Genomic DNA, 25,974 nt, shown 5'->3' on the forward strand with positions numbered 1-25,974 from the left:
TAAACAGCAGAAATAATTTTAATGTCCATTTATAAGTGTTAAAACTGACCTGGCATCTTTAAATACTGTACAACTCAGCCAACGGATTAATGAATATGAATATAAAGTGCTCAATTACAATTTTTTGTAAAACAGATTTTGCAATCTAATTATATAGTTGCAATTCTAATGCATTTTAAAATTATTTCTATTCTAAAGTAGGAAGTAAAAGCCATTTCTTTCTGATTTACCGATTTTTTTCCAGTTTACCATCTTAACATGTAATTTCCTCTAAGCTAAGAGAAGGGTCAATATTAACCAGCATTTTCTTCTGTAAATAAACAGTCATGCTACAAACAATGGTTAAAAAATACATTAAAAACTTCTCATGCTGGGTGAGCGTTTAAAAATCCATTAAAAGAAAGCAGCAACATTTATAACCACAAAATTAAAAACAAAATCTCTAGTGGTTTTAGTTTTTTTGTTTAACAGTAAGGAACAGGGAAATATTGTGAATGATGCTGTTCTGTGCTACATGGTCAAACTGAACCAACTAGAACTATTTACCAAGAAAAAACTTTACCAATGCTGTTCAACTGACATTAAAAATGTTCTTGTTCTGTTAAGAGTTTAGGAATCTTTCGTATGAGAAATTTTCTTCCACAGTAATGTCTTTAGGTTATTTAGTATCAAGGAGTGTTCCATCTCCATTTGGCTTGTTGCTCCTCGAAGAGCTATACAAGAGTAAAGCTGCTTTTCTAGTTCTTCTCTTACATCAGAAGGAGCACCATTTAAAAGGTAGTCTTTCAGCAATGTGCAGACTTTGGTCAGGTTTGGCTGATCCAATTCTGTGGTGCACTGTTTTTTGCTTTGATGGCATGTAGTCTTGCAGTCTGTGCCATACACACAATCCACATCAGTCTCACAGTGGCGGCCTCCAAGTAGTTGCTTGAAACTAACTTCAGGTACAACTTTTCTCATATCGATCATTTTTAAATCATGTTTAGCATTGTAGCCAACGTTATTTGCACTCATGTCACACATAAGGAAGTTACCAAATGTTCCATGAAAGACATCCTCAACAAATTCTAAGAGTCCTATTGAGATCTTAGCTTTTCTGGGCCAGGAAGGAGTAAACCACTGATCCATACTGCGTCTCAGACCAGAAGGAATGAAGAACTCCAAAACCCAAGGAATAGTGACTCCATATAGGTAATTGTAGTGGACCTTTTCTGTTACATAAAGATCTCCGCAAAATCCAATTAGTTTTGGTGTATGCTCCTTATCCTGGAGAATTACTGTAATTAGAAACTCATTGAGCTGCAGCAATGCCCATGTAGATTTTGCTTCTGCGAGGGAGACATGGCCATCTTTATTTCCATCTGCTGCGGTGACAACCAATTTGAGTAGCTTTTGAAGGTTTGTCTGATCACCAAGTTTTTCCTGAGAAAATACAATTATATAATCTGTTCTCATGTTAAATTGATGTTAATTTTGAACATGTATATAAAAGTTTACCTTTAAGAGATTGTAAACCATTTCTCGAAATTCCTCTAAGGAAGTCCCTTTTGTTGGTTTGTCAAATAACACCATTTCCTTTCTCGGCTCCATGTCAGAATCCAAATCAAAGTGGAAAGTTTCTTCAAGTTTGCATTTTAAGACTACCTGTGATTCGTCCCATACTCCCCTGTACACCTTGAAAATGACAAAATGACAGGTGTTCAAAGAATATTTTAAAACACGACATTTTCTGAAATATTTAGGCTTTTAAGAATGTTGGAAAAATATTTCTAACCTTATTTTTCATCCAAAACTGTAGGTGGCTTGATTATTGAATATTTAAACACTGAACAGTTAATAAAACATTGATTATGTCATACAATTTTTGATTTCCATTCTTTAAAAACATTTTGAAATAACTTCAATGGAAATCACACAAGTTAAAAATGAGTAAAACTCCTTTTTCTTCCCAAGGCAGAGGTGCATCAGAATTTGTTCTTCACCTCTGCTTCTGATCACTTGACTATGTGCAGAAACATTGCAGAAGATAGATTGGATCATCTTAGCTTGGCAAATTGCTGAACACAGTCAGCATGACTTTGATGAACGGTCATCATTGTGTCTTTGAACATGCTGCATGTAAAGTGATTGGCACTGTTTGCCATATTTTTGATCTATTGAATTTTTATCATGACATCAGATTAACATCCTGAATATACCTACCACTCGTTTAGCACTCCTAATGTGTTCCTAAAAATTTGGTGTGCTAAATTAAAATCACTTTCCCATAAGCAAACATTTAATGAGGGTGAGTTACATTCCTGACCTGTAATATTTTACATTAAAAATCCATCTGCTGACCGCTGCCGCCGGCCAGGTACTCCACCAGCCCGGTAGTGGTGGCGACCCTGCGGATATGGGGCCAGTGGAGGAGGCATGTAGGGGAGACGGGGGCGTCGGTTTGGGCGCTAATCTGTGATAACCATCGGTTTGCCCCCGGCAGAATGGATGGGGGGTTTCGAGCATGGCGGCGGGCGATATGTTCCTGGAAGGGAGCTTTGCGAGTTTGAGGACCTTGGAGGAGAAATTTGGGCTGGTAAGGGGAAATGATTTTACGTACCTACAGTTGCGGGACTTTGTTCGTAGACAGGTCCCATCCTTCCCACCAATGGGGATCCAAGACAGAATAGTCTCTAGGGGGGGAAGAAGGGGAGGGTAGAGTCTCTGATATTTATAAGATGCACATGAGGGAGGAAGGGTCCCAGACGGAGGAACTGAAACTTAAATGGGAGGAGGAGCTAGGCGGGGAAATGGAGGACGGGCTGTGGGCAGAGGCCCTGAGTAGGGTAAATTTGACCGCGACATGTGCCAGGCTCGGGCTGATTCAATTTAAGGTCGTTCACCGGGCCCACATGACGGTGGCTCGGATGAGCAAATTCTTTGGGATAGAGGACAAATGCGCTAGGTGCGCGGGAGGACCAGCGAACCACGTTCACATGTTTTGGGCATGTCCTAAGCTTAGGGGGTACTGGGAGGGATTTGCGGGCGTTATGTCCCGGGTGCTAAAAACAAGGGTGGCGATGGGTCCAGGGGTGGCAATTTTTGAGGTTTCGGAAGAACCGGGAGTCCAGGGGGAGAAAGAGGCCGATGTTTTAGCCTTTGCTTCCCTGATAGCCCGGCGACGAATACGATTGGCGTGGAGGGACTCAAAGCCCCCGAAGACTGAGTTGTGGCTTGCGGACATGTCGAGTTTCCTGGGTATGGAAAAAATTAAGTTCGCCTTGAGGGGATCTGTACAGGGGTTCGCCCGGAGGTGGCAACCATTTATTGACTTCTTTGCGGGAGAGTGAGCGTCAGCAGGGGGGGTTAGAGTAGAGTAGAGTAGAGTAGGAGGGATAAAATGGCGGGTAGTATCGGTGGGCGAGGAGCGGGCTTGTGCAGTATGTTACGATTGAAGTATTGAATGTACGTGGAGGTTTGCTCATTTTTGCTTTCTTTCTGTTGATGTCTGTAACTGTTTACAAAGCCAAAAACTACCTCAATAAAATTGTTTATTAAAAAAAAAATCCATCTGCTGCCTTGGACCTAAAAAGGCCAAACACACTTCTGTTCCTACTAACATACTACTTTGTCTATTTGCCAGTCACCTGCTGCCTCCTGCCATCCTTCTCACTCCTTCCATGTCAATGCTACCCTCCTCCAACTACTTCACTCTCTCCCGTTCACCATTTCCTTCTCCGATCTCCTCGCTCCCTCCCACACCCTGCTTGCTTCTCTTGAACTTCAAGCTTCCTCCCGCATGTCACTTCCTTCGCCTAAGCATACACCCGTGCCCAACCAGGTGCCCCGATTGGCACTGCAGGCCCCACCCACACATTTCTCTCTCTCCCCCCCCCCCCCCTCCATTTGCCCCCCCCGGTCAGTGCTCCTGTTGCTGGCGCCTCTGTCCCTGCTGCCAGGGGCACAGTTGACTACCACTGCCCTCACTGGGGGCTGCCGTTGGTGTGGCCCTGGGTGGTTCCCTGATCAGTGGCTGCCGGTTTTGGGGGGGGCGGCACGCACCCATATGGCCGGTGTCGCTATACAGAACCAGGGGCCGGGGTGGATGGTCAACAAGACGGCCACTGCAATGGCGGTCGGTACTGGAGCACCACCCCAGTCTTGTGGGGGAGCGGGCTCCCTTCATGCGCGGCCCTAACAGGCCACCCCACTGCCGCAGCCAGCACGGCCGGTGTCCGAGCTGGCAGCCCGCAGTCACCCCATACCATTTCCTATCTCCTCTCTCTCGCTCGTAGCCAGGTTCACAATTTTTAAAATTGCAAGTGAGCCACGCCGTTGGGAAATCGGCCTATCTAAGGCACTGAATTGCGGAGGCCCCACTAATAGAACATAGAAAAATACAGCACAGAACAGGCCCTTCGGCCCACGATGTTGTGCCGAACTTTTGTCCCAGATTAAGAACAAATTAATCTACACCCCATCGTTCTACCGTAATCCATGTACCTATCCAATAGCCGCTTGAAGGTCTCTAATGTTTCCGACTCAACTACTTCCACAGCAATGCATTCCATGCCCCCACTACTCTCTGGGTAAAGAACCTACCTCTGACATCCCCCCTATATCTTCCACCATTCACCTTAAATTTATGTCCCCTTGTAATGGTTTGTTCCACCTGGGAAAAAAAGTCTGATTGTCTGTCTATTACCCTGATCATCTTATAAACCTCTATCTAGTCGCCCCTCACCCTTCTCCGTTCTAATGAGAAAAGGCCGAGCACCCTCAACCTTACCCCGTAAGACCGACTCTCCATTCCAGGCAACATCCTGGTAAATCTCCTTTGCACCTTTTCCAAAGCTTCCATATCCTTCCTAAAATGACGCGACCAGAACTGCACACAGTACTCCAAATGTGGCCTCACCAAGGTTTTGTACAGCTGCATCATCACCTCACAGCTCTTAAATTCAATCCCTCTGCTAATGAACACTAGCACACCATAAGCCTTCTTCACAGCTCTATCCACTTGAGTGGCAACTTTCAAAGATAGACTCCAAGATCTCTCTGCTCCTTCACATTGCCAAGAACCTTACCGCATTCCACATTCACATTTGTCCTTCCAAAATGGACAACCTCACACTTTTCAGGGTTAAACTCCATCTGCCACTTCTCAGCCCAGCTATGTATCCTATGTTTCCTTGCAGCCGACAACAGCCCTCCTCACTATCCACAACTCTACCAATCTTTGTATCGTCTGCAAATTTACTGACCCACCCTTCAACTCCCTCATCGAAGTCATTAATGAAAATCACAAACAACCGAGGACCCAGAATTGATCCCTGCGGTACGCCACTGGTAACTGGGCTCCAGGCTGAATATTTGCCATCCACCACCACTCTCTGACTTCTATCGGTTAGCCAGTTTTTTATCCAACTGGCCAAATTTCCCACTATCCCATGCCTCCTTACTTTCTGCACAAGCCTACAATGGGGAACCTTATCAAATGCCTTACTAAAATCCATGTACACCACATCCACTGCTTTACCTTCATCCACGTGCTTGGTCATCTCCTCAAAGAATTCAATAAGACTTGTGAGGTAAGACCTACGCCCTCACAAATCCGTGCTGACTATCCCTAATCAAGCAATGTCTTTCCAGATGCTCAGAAATCCTATCCCTCAGTACCCTTTCCATTACTTTGCCTACCACCGAAGTAAGACTAACTGGCCTGTAATTCCCAGGGTTATCCCTATTCCCTTTTTTGAACAGGGGCATGACATTCGCCACTCTCCAATCCCCTGGTACCACCCCTGTTGACAGTGAGGATGAAAAGATCATTGCCAACGGCTCTGCGGTTTCATCTCTTGCTTCCCACAGAATCCTTGGATATATCCCGTCAGGCCCGGGAGACTTGTCTATCCTCAAGTTTTTCAAAATGCCCAACACATCTTCCTTCCAAATAAGTATCTCCTCGAGCTTACCAGTCTGTTTCACACTGTCCTCTCTAACAATATAGCCCCCCTCATTCATAAATACTGAAGAAAAGTACTCGTTCAAGACCTCTCCTATCTCTTCAGCCACAATACACAATCTCCCGCTCCTGTCCTTGATCGGACCCACCCTCGCTCTAGTCATTCTCATATTTCTCACGTATGTGTAAAAGGCCTTGGGGTTTTCCTTGATTCTACCCGCCAAGGATTTTTCATGCCTTCTCTTAGCTCTCCTAATCCCTTTCTTCAGTTCCCTCCTGGCTATCTTGTATCCCTCCAGCGCCCTGTCTGAACCTTGTTTCTTCAGCCTTACATAAGTCTCCTTCTTCCTCTTAACAAGACATTCAACCTCTCTTGTCAACCATGGTTCCCTCACTCGACCATCTCTTCCCTGCCTAACAGGGACATACATATCAAGGACACTTAGTATCTGTTCCTTGAACAAGTTCCACATTTCAATTGTGTCCTTTCCTGACACCCTATATTCCCAATTTATGCACTTCAATTCTTGTCTGACAGCATCGTATTTACCCTTCCCCCAATTGTAAACCTTGCCCTGTTGCACGCACCTATCCCTCTCCATTACTAAAGTGAAAGTCACAGAATTGTGGTCACCACCTCCAAAAGGCTCCCCCACTAACAAATCAATCACTTGCCCTGGTTCATTACCAAGTACCAAATCCAATATGGCCTCCCCTCTGGTCAGACAATCTACATATCGAGTTAGAAAAGCTTCCTGGACACACTGCACAAACACCACCCCATCCAAACTATCTGATCTAAAGAGTTTCCACTCAATGTTTGGGAAGTTGAAGTCACCCATGACTACTGCCCTGTGACTTCTGCACCTTTCCAAAATCTGTTTCCCAATCTGTTCCTCCACATCTCTGCTGCTATTGGGGGGCCTATAGAAAACTCCCAACAAGGTGACTGCTCCTTTCCTATTTCTGACTTCAACCCATACTACCCCAGTAGGCAGATCCTCCTTGAATTGCCTTTCTGCAGCTGTTATACTAGCTCTAATTAATAATGCAACCCCACCACCTCTGTTACCACCCTCCCTAATCGTATTGAAACATCTATAACCAGGAACCTCCTACAACCATTTCTGCCCCTCTTCTATCCAAGTTTCCGTGATGGCCACCACACCGTGGTCCCAAGTACCGATCCATGCCTTAAGTTCACCCACCTTATTCCTGATGCTTCTCGCATATAAACACTTCAACCCATCTCCGTGCCTGCACTTCAACCCATCTCCGTGCCTGCAAGTACTCTCCTTTGTCAGTGTTACCTTCCCCACGCCTCATTACACGCTTTGACGTCCTGAACATCAGCTACCTTAGTTGCTGGACTACAAGTCCGGTTCCCATTCCCCTGCCAAATTAGTTTAAACCCTCCCGAAGAGTACTAGAAAACCTCCCTCCCAAGATATTGGTGCCCCTCTGGTTCGGATGCAACCCGTCCTGCTTGTACAGGTCCCACCATCCCCAGAATGCGCTCCAATTATCCAAATACCTGAAGCCCTCCCTCCTACACCATTCCTGCAGTCACGTGTTCAACTGCACTCTCTCCCTATTCCTCGCCTCGCTATCACGTGGCACCGGCAACAAACCAGAGATGACAACTGTGTCTGTCCTGGCTTTTAACTTCCAGCCTAACTCCCTAAACTAGTTTATTAAATCCACACATCTTTTCCTACATACGTCGTTGGTACCAATGTGCACCACGACTTCTGGCTGCTCACCCTCCTCCTTAAGGATCCTGAAGACATGATCCGAAACATCCCTGGCCCTGGCAGGCAACATACCTTCCGGGAGTCTCGCTCACGACCACAGATTCTCCTATCTATTCCCCTAACCATTGAGTCTCCTATCACTATTGCTTTTCTATTCTCCCCCTTCCCTTCTGAGCCCCAGAGCCAGACTCAGTGCCAGAGACCTGGCCGCTAGGGCGTTCCCCTGGTAGGTCATCCCCCCAACAGCATCCAAAACGGTATACTTGTTTTGCAGGGGAACGGCCATGAGGGATCCCCGCACTGTCTGCCCGTTCGTTTTCTTTCCCCTGACTGTAACCCAGCTACTCTTGTCCTGTACCTCTATTACCCCCTCTGCCTCCCAGATGATCCGAAGTTCTTCCAGCTCCAGTTCCCTAACATGGTCTCTGAGGAGCTGGAGTTGGGTGCACTTCCCACAGGTATAGTCAGCGGGGACACCGGTGGTGCCCCTCACCACCCACATCCTACAGGAGCATGCAACTGCCCTAACCTCCATCCCCTCTTACTTTACAGAATACAGCTGCACTGTGGACCAATTGGAACTCCACCCTCCGACTCTGCTCCCAGTCAGCTGCACTCTGTCAACTCCCGGCTCCCTTCACGCTCTTTGAGGAAATTTAGGAAATGAAATGAAATGAAAAAGGAGCACCTTATTCCCTCCTCACCCAACTCCCTCAGTCACCAAACTCACTATAGCACTCAAATGCACCCAAATTCAGCACTGATATGCCTACTGTACTTTCAGGCTGCGTGGTGAGCGACGTATTTGCGCCATTTTGGGGGGCCGGAGAATCACGATTTGGCGTCAAACCGGTGTCTACCGCGATTTCGGCATCAGAAGCTATTCTCCGCCCGATCGAGTTTCCCAATTTCAGCATTGGCTAACGGAGAATCCAGCCCCATAGGTTTGTGCCACCTGGCCTGGACTAACATTCAGTGCGTTGAGGGGGGTTTAGAGAGGTTCAGAGAACTGTGTTTGGAGGGTAGGTTTGCTGGTTTGGAAAAGATTTCAGAAGTTCCTTATGTGCAGATGTTGGTGATGGAGCGTGCTTCATTGGAAGTAAAGGAGAAGTGAGAGGACGAGTTGGTTTTGGTTTTGGGGGAGGGGTGTGTGGAGCAAAGCTCTGCATAGGGTCAACTTCACCTCCTTTTGCGCAAGGTTAAGCTTGATGCAGTTTAAGGTGGTGCATAGGTCACATTTGACTAAGGCTTGTACGAGTGGGTTCTTGCCGGGGGTGAAGGATAGATGTGAGAGATGTTTTAAGGTGCCGGCGAACCGTACACAGATATTTTGGTCTTGCCCCAGGCATAGTGATTTTTGGGTTTCTCAGGGATTCTGGGGATTGAGGTAGAGCCATGTCCAATGGTGGCATGTTTGGAGTTCGAGACTTGCTGGACCTGCAGGAGGGGAAGAAGGCTGATGTTTTGGCCTTCGCCTCTCTAATAGCCTAGTGGCGATTCTTGCTTGCGTGGAGGTCCCCAGTGCTGCCCAAGGCTTCAGCTTTGGTAGGGGGCTTGATGGATTTTCTGCACCTGGAGAAGATAAAGTACACTATGAGGGGATCGGTGGAGGGGTTTTACTCAAGATGGCGGCGGTTCATTACCTTTTTTAAGGAGCTGGTTACCGTCAGCTGTTAGGTGGTGATGGGGTTAGGTCTTAGTAGAGGGCTGAGTTAGGGTGAGGGGGATATTTTGTTTTTTGTAATAATGTAAAATTTGTTGGAATGGTTTAACTATTTTCAAAATAAATTTTGAGCACCCAATTTTTTTTCCAATTAAGGAGCAATTTAGCATGGCCAATCCAACTAGCCTTTGGGTTGTGGGGGTGAAACCCATGCAGATGTGGGGAGAATGTGCAAACTCCACACAGACAGTGACCTGGGGCCGGGTCCCGGCTCAAACCCAGGTCCTCAGCGCTGTGAGGCAGCAATGTTAATAACTGCGCAATGTGCCGCCTCTGGTTTGACTATTTCATATGTTATAAACAAGACTTTTAAAATAAAATATATTTTTTAAAAAGGGGGTGGGAGTGAGTGAAGGGGTCAGGTATGGGAATTCACAAGCGAAAGGAACCAAGGAGGTTTGGAGAGAGTAACAGTGAACAAAGTAGTGGTGTGTGATGTGTTGGGTAAGCTGAGTCTGTGAGGACTGTGTTTACCATAGCAGTGAGAGAGACAGGCTTCCAACATTTGAAGAAATGCAACTCTATTTTATTGAACTATCAACTGTTAAACACACTTAACTGTGGGTTGACACTATGCTGAGTTGAGTGGAGACTTGAGGCTAACCTAACCAGACTATCTCACTACCACATGGTGGATGTTCTAGTTGTTGCTCACAGGCGCTGACTGTCTCAGAGGCTGCATCCCAAGAGAGCGGGAAAACTAGTGCCCTCTGGCTTTATAGTGGCCGTGTCCTGTCTGGTGATTGGCTGCTGTGTTCTGTGTGTTAATTGGTCATCCTGTGTGCCAATCAATGTCTGTCTGTGCACCATCATATACTTGTGTGTATATTATGACAGTGTGTTTAAACGAAAAGACTGAGCTTGAACAGTTACCATCTGGTTCTTGGTCCGTGAACAGCAATTGCACTAAAATGAAAACGGAGGCAGTGCTATCTGGGTAATTTTAACATTATTAACAAACTACGCAAAAATGAAAGCGTATTAAGAGAACACACTTTAATTACAAGTTCCCGTACTAATAAAAGTTAATTACAAGCGATTGTATAAACTTCAGACCTTGCCACACCTTTAACAAATTATCGGAAAACAAAACTCAAATAATGGTTTCAACAAAAGAGAAAAAAAAGCTGCCAAATCAACATGAAGCACAAAGATACTGGTGGGTTATGAATAAACAACAAAAGAGAAATATGGGGACCTCCTACAAACCTCGATAGCATTCACTACATGTCCAAGGGCTCCTCAGGGAGCAAAGTAGGTTTAAAAAGCAGAATAAACAAAGCTCATTAAATAAATCAAAACCACGAGGATTTAAAACAGGATGGGCATGAAGTGAAATGAAAGACACCATAGGATCAGAGGCTGCTTTCCCCTGTTCACAGAGAGCTGACTGGTGGTGATTTAACCCGAGGGTCACCTTATGAATAACCTTAGCTCGTACAGGAATTGAACCCACACTGTTGGCGTCACTCTGCATCATGAACCAGCCGTCCAGCTAACTGATCTAACAGAGGAGCACCAGAAAGAAACCCACGCAGACACAAAAAATACAAACTCGACAGAGGTAGTCACACAAGGTCGGAATTTAACCTGGTCCCTGGCGCTGAGAGCAGCACTGCTAACCAATGTCACCGTAAACAAAAAACTGGAGATCCGAGTTAGAAACATAAAACATCACTGGTTGGTCAATATTTTTAAGGTGGAAAGTGGGTAAAAGAAAGATGAAATTGATTACAGGTTTGCACCTGTGAAGTCTCCAATCTCCAACATTTACTCATGCAGGAATGAATAGAAAACTGTTGTTTCTGCCCATTCTCTTACCAGCCTCCCCGGACAGGCGCCGGAATGTGGCGACTAGGGGCTTTTCACAGTAACTTCATTGAAGCCTACTCGTGACAATAAGCGATTTTCATTTTTAATTTTCTTAGACGAGAAAAGTGAAAAAGAACAATTTTATAAAACAGCACTTTGACTCTTGGTTGACCTTCTCTCAGTCTGCACACTTGTGACAGCTTCAAACTCTCAGGATTCAAATCATGCCTTTGCTCAGACAGACAAATTGAGCTGGAAGACCACCAGATGGTGCTGTAACATTTATTTTGGATTTTGTTTATTGTCACGTGTACCGAGGTACAGTGAAAAGTATTTTTCTGCGAGCAGCTCAACAGATCATTAAGTATATGAAAATAAAATACATAATAGGGCAAATCAAATATTGGTTTCAACAACAGAAAAGCTGCCAAATCAACATGAAGCACGAAAGATACTGGTGGGTCAGGAATGAACGAAAGAGAAATGAGGGGACCTCCTACAAACCTCAATAGCATTCACTACAAATCCTAGGGCTCCTCAGGGAGCAAAGTAGGTTTAAAAAGCAGACATAAACAAAGCTCATTAAATAAATCAAAACCACGAGTTTCAAAACAGGGTGAGCATGAAGTGAAATGAAAGGCACCATGGGACCAGAGGCACACAATGTAACTACATAACACCGGCATCGGGTGAAGCACACGGGGTGCAGTGCTAATGAGGTCAGTCCATAAGAGGGTTGTTTAGGAGTCTGGTAACAGCGGGGAGGAAGCTGTTTTTGAGTCTGTTTCTGCGTGTTCTCAGACTTCTGTATCTCCTGCCCGATAGAAGAAGTTGGAAGAGTGAGTAAGCCGGGTGGGAGAGGTCTTTGATTATGCTGCCCACTTTCCCCAGGCAGCAGGAGCTGTAGATTGAGTCAGTGGATGGGAGGCAGGTTCGTGAAATGGACTGGACTGTGTTCACGACTCTCTGAAGTTTGTGATCTTGGGCTGAGCAGTTGCCATACCAGACTGTGATGCAGCCAGACAGGATGCTTTCAATGGTGCATCTATAAAAGTTGGCAAGAGTTAATGTGGACATGCCAAATTTCCTTAGTTTCCTGAGGAAGTATAGGCGCTGTTGTGCTTTCTTGTGGTAGCGTCGTCGTGGTTGGACCAGGAAAGATTTTTGGATTTGTGCACTCCTAGGAATTTGAAACTGCTAACCATCTCTACCTCGGCCCCGTTGATGCTGACAGGGTGTGTACAGTACTTTGCTTCCTGAAATAAATCAGCAGCTCTTTTTGCTGGCATTGAGGGATAGATGTCGTCACTACATCACTCCACTAGGTCCTCTATCTCCCTCCTGTATTCTGACTCGTCGTTATTCGAGATCTGGCCCACTATGGTCGTATCGTCAGCAAACTTGAAGATAGAGTTGGAACAAAATTTTGCCACGCAGTAGTGTCTACAGGGAGTATAGCAGCCTTGTAGAGCCCCGGTCTCGAGGACTATTGTGGAGGAGGTGTTGTTGTTTGTTCTTACTGATTGTGGTCTGTTGGTCAGAAAGTCGAGGATCCAGTTGCAGAGTGTGGAGCAAAGTCCTAGGTTTTTGAGCTTTGATAGGAGCTTGGCTGGGATTATGGTGTTGAAGCGAAGCTGTAGTCAATAAATAGGAGTCTGATGTCGGAGTCCTTGTTGTCAAGATGCTCTAGGGACGAGTGTAGTGCCAGGGAACTGGCGTCTGCTGTGGACCGGTTGCGATGGTATGAGAATTGCAGTGGATCAAAGTGTTCTGGGAGTATGGAGGTGATGCGCTTCATGATCAACCTCTCGAAACACTTCAATAGGACTGAAGTCAGGGCCACCGGACGGTAGTCATTGGGGCATGTTGCCTGGTTCTTCTTTGGCACCGGTATGATGGTGGTCTTCTTGAAGCAGGTGGGGTCCGCGAACATATCTGCCAGCTGGTCTGCGCTGGCTGAGTGCACAACCAGGGATCCCATCCGGAACCGTCGCCTTCTGAGGGTTCACTTTCAGGACGGCTGAACTGACTTCGGAAGCTGTGATCGTGAGTATGGGTGTGTTATTGGCTGCTGGGCACTTGACAGCGGATCGTTGAGTTTCCTGCTCGAACCGAGCATAGAATGCATTGAGTTCATCAGGGAGGGGTATACATAAATTTAACCTTGCAAGCCAAAGGCAATATAAATACAAATATACATTTTAATTTTATATCTTTAAATTTATTTCAGTTGAAAAGTTCATTTAACAATATAGGAATTCAGAAAAGTATTTCAATTTACAGGTTGTGATGTTTTCATGTATATTTTCTGATGAAAAATATCCAATAGAACTGAACTACAACATTTACATTTATTTTATGGGAAAATGTGATTTTTTAAAAAAGTCGTTTCACTTAAAAATCACAATTTTCAGCAACACAACTACAACTTTAAATGGTCTGACAAGGCAGCAATTGCGTTGTGTGTACTTTCTCCCACACAGACACCTTCAACCAACTGATTAGCAAGACCAAATTCAGGGGAATAAAAGGGCAAAATGTGAATTATAAATGGTAGGTAAAGATTACGTGTCTCGTGGTAATTCTTCAAAAATCTGATCTGAGTGAATAACCTGTAAGCCCGAGTAGTGAGAGTAGAATGAGAAAACAATGTTGACAATTGGTTTAAATTTGAAAACAGGCTCAAGAATGAAAAATAATTGCAGATCACAAGGTGTGAATGTTTCATTTTGATGGCATCTAAAGTCCATATCTTGTCACGTTGGTGTTTGCACAATCTCTACACTTTCCTGAACCCGTCAGGTTAATCATTAGCAGTTGAAAGTTCAATTTTCACAGGTGCAATCATGAATGGCCATGTGATTTTTTTAAACTTATAGAAAAAGCACTGGATGTTTTTTTATTTTAACATAATTTTGTTGCACATGTAAACTGTTCCCAACAAAGACAGACAAGTATAAATACAATTTTATCTAGGACAGTTTTTCCGCTCACACCGAAATAGAAACCACCACCCTCCATAAAAGAGTGTCTAACAACGCAGCTTGTACCTATCGATGGATATTAAATAACCAGTAGTTTAAGAAAATAAGGTTAACAGGAGTTGGGTACTGATTAGTTCATTATACTCAAATGTGCATGAAGAAGAATCAACCAACACAGAGAAATTGTGTTAGATTAGAGAAGTATGCTCTGTAATAAACAGTCTTTAACACTGTGCCCATCCAAGAAGGCAAAGCCATGCCCCAGGCTATTCTGCGTCTGGATTTGGCTGGTCATGATCTGACAGACTACCTCAAAGAACATAGAACATTACAGCGCAGTATAGGCCCTTCGGCCCTTGATGTTGCGCCAATCTGTGAAACCACTCTAAAGCCCATCTACACTATTCCCTTATCATCCATATGTTTATCTAATGACCATTTGAATGCCCTTGTTGGCGAGTCTACTACTGTTGCAGGCAGAGCATTCCACACCCTTATTACTCTCTGAGTAAAGAACCTACCTCTGACATCTGTCCTATATCTATCTCCCCTCAATTTAAAGCTCTGTCCCCTCGTGCTAGACATCACCATCCGAGGAAAAAGGCTCTCACTGTCCACCCTATCTAATCCTCTGATTATCTTGTATGCCTCAATTAAGTCATCTCTTAACCTTCTTCTCTCTAACGAAAACAACCTCAAGTCCCTCAGCCTTCCCTCATAAGATCTTCCCTCCATACCAGGCAACATTCTGGTAAATCTCCTCTGCACCCTTTCCAATGCTTCCACATCCTTCCTATAATGCGGCGACCAGAATTGCACGCAATACTCCAAATGCGGCCGCACCAGAGTTTTGTATAGCTGCAACATGACCTCATGGCTCCAAAACTCAATCCCTCTACCAATAAAAGCTAACACACCGTATGCCTTTCAAAGATTCAAAGAGGCTACTCTGTCACCACCATGGTGGAGGGAAAAACTTTTTGTGACATCACGGAGAAGCTCAGCTGTATTGCACTGGACTTTGAACAGGAGATGGCCACTGCTGCTTCCTCCTTCCCTGGAGAAGAGTTGCCTGATGGGCAGGTAATCACCATTGGCAATGAGCGATTCAGATGCCCCGAGGCCCTCTTCCAACCATCCTTTTCTGGGTACGGAATTCTGTGGTTTACACAAGACCACTTTCAACTCACCATGAAGTGTGATGTAGATATCAGGAAGGATCTGTATGCTCCCAGATTCGATCCTGGCTCCGTGTGGAGTTTGCACATTCTCCCTCAGTCTGCGTGGGTTCGCCCCATAACCCAAAGGATGTGTAGGCTAGGTGGATTGGCCATGCTAAATTGCCCCTTAATTGGAAAAAATGAATTGGGGACTCAATTTTTTTTTTTAAAAAGGAACGATCTGTATGCTAACACTGTCCTGTCTGGTGGTACCACTATGTATCAAAGAACAAAGGACAATACAACACAGGAACAGGCCCTTCAGCTCCAAGCCTGCACCGATCATGTGTCCTATCTAGACCAACTGCCTGTATCCTCTATACCCCGTCTGCTCACGTTCTTATCCAGATAAGTCTTAAAGGTCGCTAACGTATCTGCCTCAACTTCCTCGCTTGGCAGTGCTGCCTGTGTAAAAAATTTTCCCTGCAAATCTCCACTGAACCTATCCCCTCTCACCTTGAATCTGTGCCCACTTGTAATTGTCATTTCCGCCCTGGGAAAAAGCCTTCAACTGTTCACCGTATCTATACCCCTAATAATTTTATAAACTTCTATCAGGTTGCCCCTCAGTCTCCGTCTCTCTAGGGAGAACAATCCCAGGTTATTGAATCTCTCCTCATAGCTAATACCCTCCATACCAGGCAGCATCCGGATAAACCTTTTCGGTACTCTCTCCAAAGCCTCCACGTCCTTCTGGTAGTGCGGTGACCAGAATTGAACACAGTATTCCAAATGTGGCCCAACTAACGTTCAATACCCTGCACTATGAAGACAAGCATGCCATATCCTGGCATTGCAGACCATGTGCAGAAGGAGGTCACAGCTCTTGCTCATGAAAATCAAGATTATTGCCCCACCTGAGCGTAAATACTCAGTCTGGATTGGAGGTTCCCTCAGTAATAAAAAAAAACAAAGTGCCTAGTCTCAGCGTCTCCTTCACAACCAGGCTTGGGGGTTTGTCAAAAATCAGCCCATTAACATGACCTTGCTGCTCCAAAAATATTGTTTGAAAATACATTACTTTAAAACATTTAAAAATGTTAACTTGAACAATTTAGAAGACAAATTCCAAGCAATGTTCTTACCTGATTATTAGGTTTATTAGAGAGGCACTTGCCAAAATAGAGTGTACCCTTATCGCACAAACTGCCACATGCTGATCCAGCAATAATCCCTTTCTTGTATTTATCACACTAGAAGAGAAATAACACAAAGATATAAAGGTCCTTTCAGAAACTTTATCATACAAAGGACATTCTGAATTTTAAAGAGCTTCAAAAGATTTAGACTTGCAAGCAATTAAAGCTGTCCTCTTGATTTGATGGACACATTTTTACTTGCTAAAACTAAATCATTATGTGAATAAGGAGCTACTGGCAAGGTCAGCATGGAGGCGCAGTGGTTTAGCACTGTGGCCTCACGGCGCCAAGGTCCCAGGTTCGATCCCGGCTCTGGGTCACTGTCCGTGTGGAGTTTGCACATTCTCCCAGTTTGTGTGGGTTTCGCCCCCACAACTGAAAAGATGTGCAAGCTAGGTGGATTGTCCACACTAAATTGCCCCTTAATTGGAATAAAATGAATTGGGTACTCTAAATTTATAATTTCCCATCCCTAATGGAGAAGGTGGTGGTGAACTGATGAAGTGGTGGTGAATGGTTCTTGAACCATTGTTGACCTGTGGCAAAAATAACCCCAAACAACTTTTGCAGCAGTTTAGTACAACTGTGTGGCTTGTAAGGCTATTTCAGAAGCATTTAGGAGTCAAGCACTTTGCTCTGCCTCTGAAGTCACATGAGCAGGCCAGACTGTGCAAGGACAGCAGACTTTCTTCCCAGATGGGTTTTTACAACAACATAAGAAAATGCCACTCTCTCAAGCAAGCCCCTTTCTGCACAAATTCCTTCACATTTCCACATCACCACGTTTTTCTCTACTTTGGGGAAAATTATGTTCCTTCTACTACCTCCTATGAATCATGATGTGGAGATGCCGGCGTTGGACTGGGGTGAGCACAGTAAGAAGTCGTACAACACCAGGTTAAAGTCCAACATGTTTGTTTCAAACACTAGCCTTCGGAGCACTGCTCCTTCCTCAGGTGAATGAACCCGAGGAAGGAGCAGTGCTCCGAAAGCTAGTGTTTGAAACAAACATGTTGGACTTTAACCTGGTGTTGGAAGACTTCTTACTGTCCTACGAATCAAACAGTACTACTGCCTCCACCAAAACAGAAAATGCCGGAAAATCTCAGTTGGTCTGGCAGCAGAGAAAAGAGCTAATGTTTTGAGTCCAGATGACCCTTTGACAAAGTGCTACTGCTGTCTCTTTAACCCTCATCTTCCTCCATGACAAATATTTAATTCATTTCATTTTAAGATGCAACTATCTCCAATTTATTTCACTTTGGTAATTTCTTCCACATATTAAAACAGCACTTCAAAATGCACTCAAGTAACTATAATGTACTTTTGGATGTGCAGAGGTTGTGAAAAGCACTCTATAAATGCAAGATATTTTCTTGTACATCCATGGATCCCCAAGCCATCAACACATTTCATTGTTCCCTTACTGGCATATAGTATCTGTTAAAACCCACATGGGTCTTACGGGATAGGAATGATTAACTACCCCTTGGATCTTGCAGAATACGAGCTCCCCCGATAAGGGGACCTTTAACAATTTCTGGCTACATACAAATAGAGTCAGTCAGTAAGGCACCAGCTGGAGAAGACGCAGTAGGGAACTACTGGAGCTGTATATAGCGGTAGTTGTAAAATAAAGTAAGTTTTAGTTTTGACAACTCAGTGCGGACTTTGTGGCTATTTCCATTTTCCCCCCCCCCAATTAAGGGACAATTTAATATGGCCAATCCACCTACCCGGCACCTCTTTGGGTTGTGGGGGGTGAGACCCACACAGGCATGGGGAGAATATGCAAACTCCAAACGGACAGTGAGCCAGGGGCGGGATAGAACCCTGGCACTCGCCGCCCATGCCTGCATCAAGGGGCCAAGGTGGAGATGGTCGACAGCTTCAAATTCCTAGGTGTGCACAACACCAAAATATCTGATCCAACCATGTCGAGGCTACAACCAAGAAAGAACAACAGTGCCTTACTTTCGCAGGAAACCAAGGAAATTCGGCATGTCCTCATTCTGACTCTTACAACCTTCACAGTTGCACCAGAGAAAGCATCCTATCTGGCTGCATCACAGCCTGGTATGGCAACTACTCGGCCCAAGACCGTAAGAAACTACAGAGTTGCGAACACCTCCCAGTCCATCACACGACCCTGCCTCACATCCACTGAGTCTGTCAACACCTCCCGCTGCTGTAGGAAAGCGGGCAGCAGAATCAAAGACCCCTCCCACCCAGCTTATTCACTCTTCCAACATCTTCTATTGGGCAGGAGATACCAAAGTCCGAGAACACGCACTAACAGATTGTTACCTGCTGTTACCAGACTCCGAAACGCCCCCATTATCTGATATGACTGTTTCACACATCTTCGCTACTGAGCAGTACTACATTCCTGTATGCTTCACCTGATGCATGTGTCTATGTATATACGTTGTCTCTCGCAAACTCGGTTTCCTGCAGTGTACCAAAATGATATCCACCCCCATTGTCGGTCACCCAGAGGCTGGCTGGGTACAGCATCCCGAACTTCACCCCCTTCTTAAAAAGAGGGCACCCATCACTCGGTTAAAACCCAGCCTCCTCTTGGCCAGCTCTGTACCCAGGTCCTGGTATACCCGAAGCTCGTTACACTCCCAGGTGCCTGGTCCACCTCAAGATCCTTTATCAAGGAACCGGCGCAACCGCACCACCATCGCCCTCGGTGGCTCGTTAGACTGCGGCTTCCTCATCAGCGCCCTGTGCGAAGACTCCCTCCCCCAGCACTTTGGCTACATAAGGCCCAGCGTCCGCTTCCTCAATGCCCACTGGCAACCCCACAATCCTCAGATTCTGTCTCCGGGAGATCTTCTACCTTCTCCTAATGCTGCTTCTGGATCTCTCTCAAATCCCCATTTTGGCCGGCAACGAAGTAAGCTGCGCCTCATGTTCCCCCACCTTCTGGATTGCGTGGCTTTGGGTCTCCAGCCTCAGCTTCTCACGGTCGATTCACGCCTTAAAAGCGGGTCCACCGTCTTTGCCAGGTCCTCCAGAGACTCCTTTCTCTGCTGGCTGAATGTCTCATTCAAGAAGTCCACCAGCTGCTCCACCGACCATTGAGACGGCAGGGCCGACCCCTTGCCCTCCGCCATCTTTCCCTTTTGCCTAAAACCACTTCTGGTCCACGAATCCATCCACCCTTGTAATACACTCTTCCTCCACCACTCATGCACCTTTTTCCAATCAAAACATCCACCCGTTAATTGGGAAAAAGGACCAAATAAAAAAAACCGTTACAAGCGGGAGCTGCCAAATGTGCAACCACTCATACCATGGCCGCCACCGGAAGTCTGTCCCTCCCTTTTACTTCTTGATTTTCAAATAACATTTGGAAGCTTACAAAGTCTTCTTCAGTGAAGACAGACACAAAATAAAAGTTCAACACTTCTGCCTTTTCCTTGTTTTTCATGAATTTTTCCCAAAAAACCTATTTCCTGTTTAACTGTTTGTAGAAACACTTGCTATGGTTTTTACATTTCTAGTTATCTTTCTCTCATACTCGTGACTTCTTTATTTAGCCTTGGACAATGTATCCCTTACCTGGAGTCTTTTTCTCTCAATGGAATAAATCTTTGCAGAGAGCTATTGAGTATCTCCTTAAAGTCTGCTACTGCATCTGACCTCCCTTTTAACCTAGTTTCCCAGTTCACTTTAGCCAACTCTGCCTTCATACCCCTATATTCACCTTTATTTAGGTTTAAAACATTTCTCAGCTTCAAAGTGAACGTGAAATGATATGATTATGCTGCTCCTTTACTATGAGGTCATTGACTAATCCTGTCTCAATGCACAATACTAGGTTGACAACAGCCTGTTCTCAGGTTCGAGCCACAACCTCCTATTCTAAGAAATTGTTCAGAAAAAAAAACTCTTTCCAGATTACCTTTCTCAGTCTGATTTGGCCAATCTATGGGTAGATGAAAGTCGCCCATCATTATTGTGGTTACTTTCTTACGTACCTATTTATTTCTTCCTACATACTCTGTCCTACTGTAACATTGTTAGGGGTCCAACTGTAACACTGTTAGGGGGGGCTATAAATTACTCCCACAAGTGACTTCCAACTTTTGCTATGTCTTATCTCGACCCATACTGATTCTATATGTTGCGCTTTATAACGGAGGTCTTTTCCCACTATTGTATGGCCATCCTTAATTAACAGAGCTACCTCATCACCGTTACTAGCTTCCTGGCTTTCAAAATGTCAAATACACTTCGATAGTCAAGATGTTCGTCACCCTGCAACCATGTCCTTTGTCCAGTCTATCACGTCATACTTATTTACTGTGCTATCAATTCATCCATTTTGTTACAATGCTGCACGCATTCAGATACAGAGCCGTTAAATCTCTTTTTACCATTTTTGCAATCTCAGGCCTTTATCTGCTGATGCACACTGTTGTAAGCTCTGTCCTTTCCTGTCACATTCTAGTTATCATGATCCAAATTGCTACCTGCTCTATTAACCTTGTTGTTTCCCTTTGATTTACCACCTCTCCTCTCACATGATCACTTCCCATCCCCTCATTATTTATTCATTCATTAATTTTTGAACGCATTTTATTCAAACCTGTATCAAAGTAGGTTACAGCAAATAAACACCCCGGGAAACATTCTTTCCAACAATCAGCTTTACAGTTCTCCTTTGCCACCCACTTCTCCCCCCACCCCCCTGTGACGAACAGCTCTTCAAACACGGTCAGAAACATCCCTCACCTTTTCTCAAACTCCCCTGCTGAGCCCCTTAACTCATACTTTATCTTCTCTAACCGCAGGAAGTCATACAGGTCACCCAACCATGCTGCTACCCCCGGCGGTGATGCCAACCACCACTCCAGCAAAATTCGTCGGCGTGCAGAGAGGCGAAGGCTAAGACATCGGCCGTCCTTCCCTCCATGAGCTCTGGCTTTTCTGAAACCCCAAATATTGCCACCAAAGGGTCCGAGCCCACTCCCTCCTCCACTATCCTGGCTAAGACCGCGAACAGTCCCGGCCAGAATCTTCCCAAATTTTCACAACCCCAAAACGTGCGTCCAATTCGCTGGCCCCTGCCCACACTCATCTGCTACCCCCTGAAAGAACCCACTGATTCTCGCCCGAGTCATATGCACACTGTGCACCACCTTAAACTGTATCAGGCTCATCCTTGCACAAGAGGAGGTCCCGTTTACCCTTCGCAGTGCCTCACTCCATTCTCCCCGATTGATCTCCATTCCCAACTCCGCTTCCCATTTCTCCTTGATCTTCACCGCCCGCTCACCTCCCCGCTCCCCCAGCCACTTCTATATATCCCCAATTCTTCCCTCCCTTCCAAATCCAGAAGCAGCAGTCGCTCCAGCATGGTGTATCCCAGCAATCTAGGGAACCCCTTCCAGAACGTTCGTGCAAAGTCCCTAACCTGTAGATACCGGAATTCACTCCCCCTCGGCAGCTCTTCCCTCTCCCTTAGCTCCTCCAGACTGGCAAACCCTTCCTCCAAATACAAATCCCTCACCTTGACCAGCCCCACCTCCCGTATACACTATCCATCCCCCCGGCTCAAACCCATGATTCTCTCACAGCAACGTTAGCACAGACATCCCTTCCACCCTAAAATGCCTCCTCAGCTGATTCCATATTTTCACCGTGCACCACTGGGCTCCCTAAATACCTACTCGGAGTCATTGGCAATGCTGCCATCACCAAAGCCCTCAAACTAGACCCCTAACAAGATTCCTCCTCCATCCTAACCCACTCTACCCCTTCTCCTTCCCACCACCGCCGCACCGTGTCCACATTCTCATTATTTATTTTAATACCCTCTCTACCACCCTAGTTATACAACTTGCCAGAGCACGGATCCCAACATGGTTCAGATGAAGACCACCCAAAAATCAAAGTGACTTCAACATTTAAGCATCAGGTCCCAGAGCTGAATCCTGACTCTAAAGACTCTTATTTTTTGTTTTGAGACATGGATGAACAGGACTGCCGATTAACTTTTACCAGAAGAATGGAACATTTATTAAACAAGGATTAGCTATAATAAACAACAACTCCACCTCAACTACATCTTTACAGATGTACACAGATTTGTAAGTGTAACGAAAGCTACAAAATATATCTTTTTCTCTTACATTTCTCAGTCAGTACACAGTCCATGCAAAGCAATAGGCCCACTATGGTCAGATACATTATAGCCTGAAATCAAGTGAGAGGTGCCACCCATTAGAACTTTCTCATCAAATCCCACGTGAGACCTCCGACTTCTCCACTAGCATTTCCAAAATGTTCCATGTTCTTCCTCTCAAAGAACATGGTTGTGTTTCCCCAAATAACACACTCTCTTGATGTCTTCGTCAAGGATCCACTTCCAGGATTTCTATCTCTCCTTTCAGTATTTCTCTTCCATGGATTATCAGTGCAATCAAGTTTTCACACAACCTCTCAGGTACCCATTGTTGCCAGTAGAACATTACTGCTTCACAGGCTGCATTAGGGGCTCAACAAACTTTTGATTTACTCGGATGTCTAGCTTCTCACTGAGCCGACTTTAAATCTAGTTCTTGCAGCAGTCTCTTCAACTCTGTGCACTCTCTTTGCTTTTTACCCAACAGAAAATGAAAAAATTGAAATTAAAATCGCTTTTTGTCACAAGTAGGCTTCAAACGAAGTTACTGTGAAAAGCCCAGAGTCGCCACATTCTGGCGCCTGTTCGGGGAGGCTGGTACGGGAATTAAAGCCGTGCCGCTGGCCTGCCTTTGTCTTCTATAAAAGCCAGCTATTTAGCGGTGCTAAACCTCAACTTCTTTTTCGCTGTTCTTTTCATTTACGTGTCTTCTGGAGACATTTTTATTGTCCTTACTTCCTTGTTATTTTTGGAAATCTGCAGTTCCCTCATCTGTCCAGCTTCTCCTGGCTCTAACTTACAGCCGTCGGTCCCAGGGTGCCCCCTGGTTGCTAAACAATAGCCTAGTTTACTATAAACATTGTTTGCTTTCAAATCGTAAACTCTCATTACCATTGTATGCATCTAAACCAAACTGAAGTCATTAACCCTTTCAGATATAGAAACACGAGATTAAACTTACTTGAAGCTATACCTTATTTCCAATACCCAGGAATACAAATATAAATTATTTAAACTACCTTGGATTCCTGACAATGTACATACAGGATGAAGTAAATAAGAACACGAGAACATGACCTTGAAAACGTATTCATAAATCTATGTGAAAGTTTTACAAACAATGTTAAATGACTGGTTTGGTTTTTCCTTTAGCAGATGAAGGCACAGCTGTAACATAGGCCATCCGAGGTTTCTCAGCAGCAACAATCAAATATTTTTTGCTAGTTTCTGCTGCGATTTCTTGCCTTTTCTTCATCTGTTCCTTTAAAAAAAAAGTTTGTATGACACTGTATGTGCCAACATTAATCTGGGTACCTTCTGTGTCAATGTTAGCCATGATACTGAAAGAATCATAGTAAATACATGTCTGCAGAGTGATGTACTTGCCCCTTCATGTATTTTATTCTACCAGACGTGCAACTTTACTTCCTTTTTGTTTGCCTGAATGAAGTGTCGGGACTCCAAATTGAAGATCTGAATATATCCCCAAGTGAACGCATCAGCAGGTATTTCATGTTCCTCATACTGCAAGAGCGTCTAAGGTAGATGTGCACCTCAGTAATTTAACAATGGGAAGTTTCTTCAGCATGCAAGAACATTTTGCCTCTTGCTGAAATGTTTTTCTTTGATGACTGGGTGAGATCTTGATTCCGTAATTATATTCTCTACAGCTTGACCAACAAACATATCATGCATGGCAAATATATTTTTGCCTTCCTTTCGTTCTAGGAGCTCATTACTGGTTTTTGCTCCAATGATTACCTCGGGCCTTACAAAACTTGCGAAGGACCTCTCGGTTAGGTTGATCTGCTCATCATTCACCTTATGAAACATTGGCTTTTCGTTGAAAGGAAAGTTCTTTAACAAAGAAAGCACACAAGTGTATATAGCATTAGTAGCATATATTATCTTCCGTGAAAGAGCTTTGGTGAGATTCTCGCTTTGCAGCTTTTCTTAAGAGTCATATTCTTTTTGTGTACTCCTTTTTCACCCGCAAGATCTCCGCTTGATGTAACATTTATGGTAGATTCCTATTGGTTTCACCCAGAATTCCACGGTACGGTGATGCAGGTAGCGTATAAGCATCCAGCATGCGCAATGTATCCATAGTGACTTCAGACACCAAAAAATCAAAATGCGCTTACATGACATGCTGACATTTTATACCTCACCCCAAGACATCATGAAAATTTGGTAGAGAACACAAGGAAATCTACTAACCACTTGGAAGTCACAAAATAAATCATGCACAAGACGTCAAAGGGTCTAAGAGCTTCCTACATGCATGGTGTGTGGTGACATGAATCCCCATCTACATTCACCAAATGTGGTGCTTTTTCTCTGCAAATGCAACAATTTCAAGCACCTCAACCATATTGCAGGAGTCAAGTGACTTAAGACAAATACTTTATCCTTACGTGTTGATACAAATTACTGCTGCAGAATCCAAATTGTGAACAACAATCTTTCCCAGTTCTGCACTCTACAGTGGCTTACCTCTCCGCCCGCCTGCCCTTACTGCTCCTGACAAATCATAGATTCTGACCCTCAGTCACCAACATGAATTGTGCTTCTGCAGGTCTGATCTGCTAGCTGTGATTGGAGGAACTGGAGCAGTCGAGTGCAAGACAGAATCTGCAACTGGAGGAACAACTCAAGTTTCTTCTGTGCTTACTGCTCCTCCAATCACAAATTTTTCAGTCAGTTCCCACTTTCAGTGACTGACATTGTGCTTCTTCTTCCAGCCCCATGGGACCAGCCCGCTGCCCCCAGTTAAAAAACATTAAAAATGGTAAAATTCCAAAATCAATGCCAGAAACTTCTCAAGCCTGCACTTTGCTCAAAGCATACTGCAACCAGTGTCATATAGTAAGCTAGCCCAAATTGTAATTGGTTTTAAAAAGGAAAAACGGAATTCTTCAAATGCCTTGTGCAATAAATATAATCCATAATTCAATAGCATCCCAGAATGGATCCTAGAGATTCTTAAAGTTGGAAGGGTTTCTGCTCAATAACCTGCAGCTATTATACTGCAATGTACTTCTTTTGGGATATTCATGTTGGATAGTAAAAGTTCAGAATGCAGGTGTGCTCGCATATTATCTGTTGCACTCGATAAATTCAATTGGAAGTGGCGTGTGGATGAATTGACCTACATGGAAATGCAGCAAACGCACAGCATATGCAGCTACTAAAACTAATTGCCAATAACAATTGACCTGTACTGCAGAGTAATTAAGGTGAGAAAATGAACAAG

At 44.6% G+C, this 25,974-nt stretch overlaps 1 protein-coding gene across 2 annotated transcripts in view; it reads right to left on the reverse strand.

Annotated features, from left to right (window-relative positions):
* LOC119964410 (divergent protein kinase domain 1A-like) overlaps window positions 1-25,974 on the reverse strand; it is an 88,515-nt gene continuing 62,541 nt past the window's right edge. For both annotated transcript variants that reach the window (XM_038793844.1, XM_038793843.1), the window contains 3 exons: window positions 16,523-16,630; window positions 1,498-1,674; window positions 1-1,422 (listed from right to left, as the gene is read on the reverse strand). In XM_038793844.1, coding sequence (XP_038649772.1) covers window positions 610-1,422; window positions 1,498-1,674; window positions 16,523-16,630 — 1,098 coding nt within the window. In that variant the 3' untranslated portion in view covers window positions 1-609. The remainder of the gene's footprint in view (window positions 1,423-1,497; window positions 1,675-16,522; window positions 16,631-25,974) is intronic.

This window comes from Scyliorhinus canicula, chromosome 4 (assembly GCF_902713615.1).
Source record: "Scyliorhinus canicula chromosome 4, sScyCan1.1, whole genome shotgun sequence".
In the NCBI taxonomy this organism is placed as follows: domain Eukaryota; kingdom Metazoa; phylum Chordata; class Chondrichthyes; order Carcharhiniformes; family Scyliorhinidae; genus Scyliorhinus; species Scyliorhinus canicula.